Source organism: Botryllus schlosseri, chromosome 13 (assembly GCF_051294905.1).
Source record: "Botryllus schlosseri isolate E-star chromosome 13, Bs_hap1, whole genome shotgun sequence".
In the NCBI taxonomy this organism is placed as follows: Eukaryota; Metazoa; Chordata; class Ascidiacea; order Stolidobranchia; family Styelidae; genus Botryllus; species Botryllus schlosseri.
The window spans coordinates 3,494,548-3,500,547 of NC_137248.1; the positions used below are offsets into that span (position 1 = coordinate 3,494,548).

A 6,000-nucleotide genomic window follows, 5' to 3' on the forward strand; every position below is an offset into this window, starting at 1 on the left:
GATCTAGACTTCGAGAACTAGATAATTCTAGATATCTAATCACACTACTTAGAGCTAAATGTCGGTAATCTAGTTTTTCTAATCTAATTTGTGAAATGTTCCTCTGCTCTAATTTTAATTCTAATCTAATTTCCGGGTTCCCTAAAAACGCTACTGGAGAACTATACAGCTCGAAACGAGCCAAGCTTGCTGTACGATATTTGTCATTCTCGTGCTTGTGAGAACGAGCTCTGATTGGATACGAGCTGGACTTAAATTTTGTCGCATTTTTTCCTAACTATGGTTTTGATTCAATTCCAGAAATTTTGCGGATACAGTAATCCTAATTCAAATCCAATTTGAAAATAGAAACTGTGCAGATATAATTCTACTTGTAATGTGATTTGGAAAAGCTGAAAATTAGGGATGGTGTGAACCTCTGAAAGGTTCAGGTTCGTGCGAACGCGAACCTTTGTGAAAGGTTCTGTGTGAACACGAACGTGAACCTCATGACGTCACGTGACGTCTTATTGCTATTTCCAAACCCTATCCTTCAATGAAATGACAGCCTACAATAATGTACAGATTGTAGGTACACGATACCTAGCGACGATTCGGGCAACATAATGTCTCAATGCTGAAGTATCCTATTCTGACGTTTTAAACGTCGCCAAATGTATCGACTGGGGAAAATCAAATGATATGATAATCTCGTAAAATCAATATCTTCCGCCGCTTTGCCAACAATTTCGATGAGGACTTACCAGGGAATATAAGGACAGAAAAGGACGTAGTTTATTTTTGTCCTTGATGTTTTTTGCGGCACATACACCGAATCATGACATAAATACACACTATCTGCGCATATGACTGCCATGAGTACATGATATGCATATGCCGCCAGGCAATGAAGATGCAGATATAGCCTTGTAGCAGTGTTGGGATGACTCGAGTCATGATTTTACTCAAGTCAAACTCGAATTACCTTTTCATATGAGACCGGAAAATGTATTCGACATCATACATTGATATTGAGCAGAGTGTGAAACGGGTATCTATATGCTTGCTACTGATATTACCCCATTAACAAGTCATTCAGTCAATCGCACCGATTTGATTTTAATGATACAGTAAACATGAAGTGAAGATTGACCCAGTAAGTCTGCTAGTTTTTTTACATCAGAAAACGATATGAATCTCATTGAGTGGTTGAATAAGCATCATTCGCTGACTACATAGTTTATTTCGCTCGTGATGTTTTGTGATTGCGGGTCAAGCTCGCAGCATAGAGTCACTAAATGTTTACAAACGGAAAGCTGGATCTTTCGTGCAAACTTTTGCAACAAACAAGCAAAATTTTGAGATTGTCACGGTGCATGCTCGTTTAGTGTCGATTTTTTTTATTCTGCCAGCGTCATGAATAGATTGGCCTGCAGTTAACATGCAATGAATTTAAACCAGCAAAGTTATAATGAAGTGAAAATTGTAACATATGAAAAAGGTTCACAGTCCAGAACCTACCAAGGTTCTGTTGTGAACGCGAACCTCTAAATTTCCGAGGTTCACACACAGAACGCGAACGTGAACCTCACGTTCACACCATCCCTACTGAAAATACAAATTAGGTTATCAACCATTTTGCAAATTTATAGGTTCCGCGGACCATCTGACAATGCTTCGCGGACCGCCCGGTTGAGAAGCACTCTACTAGTCCAAGCTATTATGAATTCCGTAATACTAATTCCAATCTAATAAGAAGAGCTGTACAATATGCGATGACATTTATTACGTGAATATGCTATATAAGGTTTTTATTAACTGAAAGAGAACTCTAGTAGCCTACGGAACACAGCTTCGCCAACAACTATGATACCAAAAAAGTTCAAGGAGCGACACAATATATAGAGGGGAAGATATTGTAGTCACCTAATAATTGGTTAACTCAATGTAAAGGACGAGACTATCGCACACAAGAATCCTCCACAAGCTATAATTCTAATTCTAATCTAATTTTGTAAAGCTGAGAATATTCGAGTTGTCCATGTCCAACTCCGTGTTGAAATCACACAGGCGTACCGGCCAGCAGAAGCCAGCAACGCGTGCGATGTCCTACTCCAACAGCGCGCCCGCCTCTCCGCCCGACTCGCCCAGCGCCACATCGATCCCGTCGGTACCAGCGACTACGCATTACCGAAACTCGGCACCGCCATCGCCAGCTTCGCCCAAAGAGCCACTCTCCGGAGGCGCGGTCTCCGACGACTCCGGAAGCGCGGCTAAAATCCGGGACATAAGGAAATCGTTCGTCAGTTCGTTTTTCAACGAATGAGCCCGAGCGCGATTTCGTGTGCAATGTGTATGACTGTTGTATTACGACCGCAATTTCCTTTCAACTATGTACGGTAGTTCATATAGTGTCTATGTGTACAGTGAACCAGCTTTCGAATAGATGCGAAACGCGCGACTGCACGGTTAGGCATTCAGAGGCAAGTAGCAATTCGTCGCAGCTTCGTAATTTAAGGTGGATTGCACAGAAGGCGATCAATGCGTGATCGACGATAAAACATCTGGACTGGATAGCCGCCGGATATCTTATATTTTTGGTCGGATCTGAGCCGGATTCATGCTTTTGATGATAAGGCCAGAGCGCTAGGAGTATCGTACAGGATTTATTCAGATCCGGTGGATATTGGCGAAGGTGGACACGATCCGGTTAAGGAAGCGGATTATGAGCACGAATTCATCGATTTTGACGCAGCGGGACTGTATCCGGATTATAATTTGGCTGTGAAAGTCGGATTCTAGCAGGATATTTCCTGCTTCGGTCGGATCGGAACCAATCCGCCTCGCACGACAATATACTGCGGCAGTAATTCCGAAAATTTCGTCGCGGTTCATATTTTTGACCAGGTTTATGTTTGTCACATTGCTTCAAAGTTAACCATGGTCAAGATATGGCCGAAAGAAAACAACAAGTTTACATAAAGATGTGTAAGATGGACACATGTTTGAATAGTCAGAATGCCGCAAAGCAACGGTCACAGCAATGTCCCATTGTTTCGCAACAATGTCCATTTTTCACTGTATTTGCTCAACCGTGCAATCACGTGCTGCCCATCTACATCTATCCGCAGGTTAGTTATGTAGTCTATGCGTCACAAAGATATTGCGAATGGTGCTCTCGTCACTATAGGTGTTTGGTCATCAGCTGTGTAGCTTTACGATCGTTGTTCAGTGTTCATGTTATGTGAGTTATAACTAGATATGATAATAAACAGCAATGGATTGTCTGGAATTGTGAATGGATGGCGCTGTTCGGCGACCGGCGTAAGAGTTTTTAAACCGCGACCCAAATCTGAGTTCTAATGGCATCTCGTGACCCAAGCCACACACATACATTTTTAATACTAGTATCATACGGTTTAAGGACATATGACATAGAGAACGCGCAGAAAACAGTTGTACACAACGCAGCTCTATGAAACATGCCTGACGCGCGCGATTTCAAATAGGAATATATTATTTCCGCTGGGGTTCGCATATGTGCTACTGTCCACCCAAATTGCAAGGACAGGACTATTCGGTGCCGATCATTTCGACGACTATCAGCGTTGAAGGTCAACCAGCGACGGTCAATTTTGACCAAGGTTCTATCGCCATCGATCTTTTTGGCACCGCACCCAGCCGTATGTCGGATAAAACTTCATGTCTTCATGAGTTCCGGCGCCAAAGGGGTTGGCCTCGAAATACCTGTACAGGACCGTAACTGCCGTACCCCAAACCCGCCAATTGGGGAGGGGGCGAGCTCGACGTGGGTCCAAAATTAATTCGTAAATTAGAACAAATTATAGATTTATTTTCGGAAATTTATGCAACTTTTTAGAAAATTTTTCGCGCTTCGTGCGATTTAACGTTGCCAATTATCTGGGTTATTGGGTATTCCCCCAAAAGAAAAATATACATGATTTATACAAATGGGCATTTCGTCATCAGCCACTACGGCGCCACGACGCACCAAGACATATAAAGTTTTAGGCCATGTAACATGCGACTCCAAGATGTGTGCCAGAACGATCGGCGGCGAGAAAACCTGTGCCGAAAAAGACTGCCCTTATGCTGACCGAAAACTTCAATATATATACATTATAGATAGACCTATGTTTAGTAGTCCATAGGCGCCTAAATGGCTGGCGCCGAATGTTCCTGTCCTCGCAATCTGAATCCAATAAGACAAATGCCTACCCGTGTGCGTCTTTTAGTTTAGGACGTTTGGGCGATTTCAATATCTTTTGACATAGCAGACAGGAGGTCACGAAACAACATCATGTAATGAAGTTATTATACCGCCCGAATATGTTTAATTATTATTTACGAGCGCTACAGTGTCCAAGACACCTTATTCAGCCCTACCGGAAAATCTCATTGCTTGAGCAGCAAGGATAAAAAATTGATAGCAACATATATGCAATTCCCGATCATATTGACCGATTCAATCATGAATTGTTCAAAATTTTCGCGCTTCGCACGTTTAGGCGAAGTATTGCGCCTCACTAAACAGTACAATAAATGTCGGTTACAAGTCGCGGCAAACACGACTAACCTGAGGGGGTCTGGGGGCGAATGTTATCACCCTATGGGGCCCCAAGACTGAAGTTTTTTTAGGGGGGGGGGGCTGACGAAGTGCTGTTACGGTCCTGTACCTGTACTGTACATCATATTCCAGCACCCGCTCGTCGGACACTCTTGCCTACACTAAAGTATCATAACGGTCTGCAACGGTGTTATCCAGAGAATACAATGTCGAACAAATCTTATCATGAATTCAAACTAAATTGTGCAACCTCATTCAAAGGTCGCAAATTTCATGATCAAGTTATACCGTATAGTAACGACTTTTCTGCGTGCCTTGCTCACTGGATATAGTACCAACACTGTGACCTCGGAAATGTACAAGAATATCGCGCCAAGCGCGAGGAAATTTTTTGGTTGCAAGGATTTTACGATCGCTCTGGTGCCGTCGCGACCAAAAATTATACCCGTCACGACCTATCCTTTAATAACCCCTGGCATGGATAATTCCCCATTACGTATCATATATGGACGCTAGGGTATAGTTCAAAATAAGTTTCTGCTTCAAATTTCAGGGTTTAATTTATACAGCTAACTCTGATCGCTTGTAGATTGACTGAAATAAGCCCAACCTTTCGCGGCGATCCCTATATCTTAGGATAGTTTGTGGCGAGTTGACCTTTTTTAAAATTTGTTTAGTCAACTCTCACGGTAGTTCCAGAATAACCCGTTTCAGGTGTATTTTGTGTCGGTATCTGGTTGTCGGGCAATTAAATGTATATCCGACTGAACGTTTTAATATTTCCGCCCCCTATCGCCCCCTTCGTACGTTTTCGTCACCCAATCGTACCCTCTGTTATTTTCGACCCCTGTTTTTCAAAATCGCCAACTTCAGGTGACATCGCCCACGTTGGGAACCACTGGCCTAATTCATAAAACTGCTAGGTTGCCTTAAAAAGCGCTGCACTCAAAATTTGGTTTCCTTGTAACCTATAGGAGCAATAACAGTAAAAATTTGATTTACTTTGAAAAAAAAACAAAGATTTATTAATCTCTCAAAAATTCGGGAGTCAATTCGTAAATTCAATTTTCATGTCGACAACCGCCAACACATACGGCCGCATAAATTTCCTTCTACGGCCGCAGGAACAACCCTGATGGGCGCAGACCCGGAAGATACTTGGTCCACTCATTGCCCCGTGTGTATCAAAACGGGAATTCCATTTTTTCGACACAATAAGCGTAGCCAGGGGGCGAAACGGGCTAGGCTAGGGATGGTGTGAACGTGAGGTTCACGTTCGCGTTCTGTGTGTCAACCTCAGAAATTTAGAGGTTCACGTTCACAAACGAACCTTGGTAGGTTCTGAACTGTGAACCTTTTTCATAGATCACCCCTTTTCACGTCATTATAACGTCTTTGATTGGAATTCTTTGCATTTCATCTTCGCACCACTC

General features: G+C 42.8%; 1 protein-coding gene across 1 annotated transcript in view; it reads left to right on the forward strand.

Annotated features, from left to right (window-relative positions):
- Positions 1 to 3,266, forward strand: part of LOC145454421 (synapsin-3-like) — a 70,650-nt gene extending 67,384 nt beyond the window's left edge. The window contains exon 10 of the mRNA XM_080332416.1: positions 2,050 to 3,266. Coding sequence (XP_080188542.1) covers positions 2,050 to 2,305 — 256 coding nt within the window. The 3' untranslated portion in view covers positions 2,306 to 3,266. The remainder of the gene's footprint in view (positions 1 to 2,049) is intronic.
- The last annotated feature ends 2,734 nt before the right edge of the window (positions 3,267 to 6,000 follow it).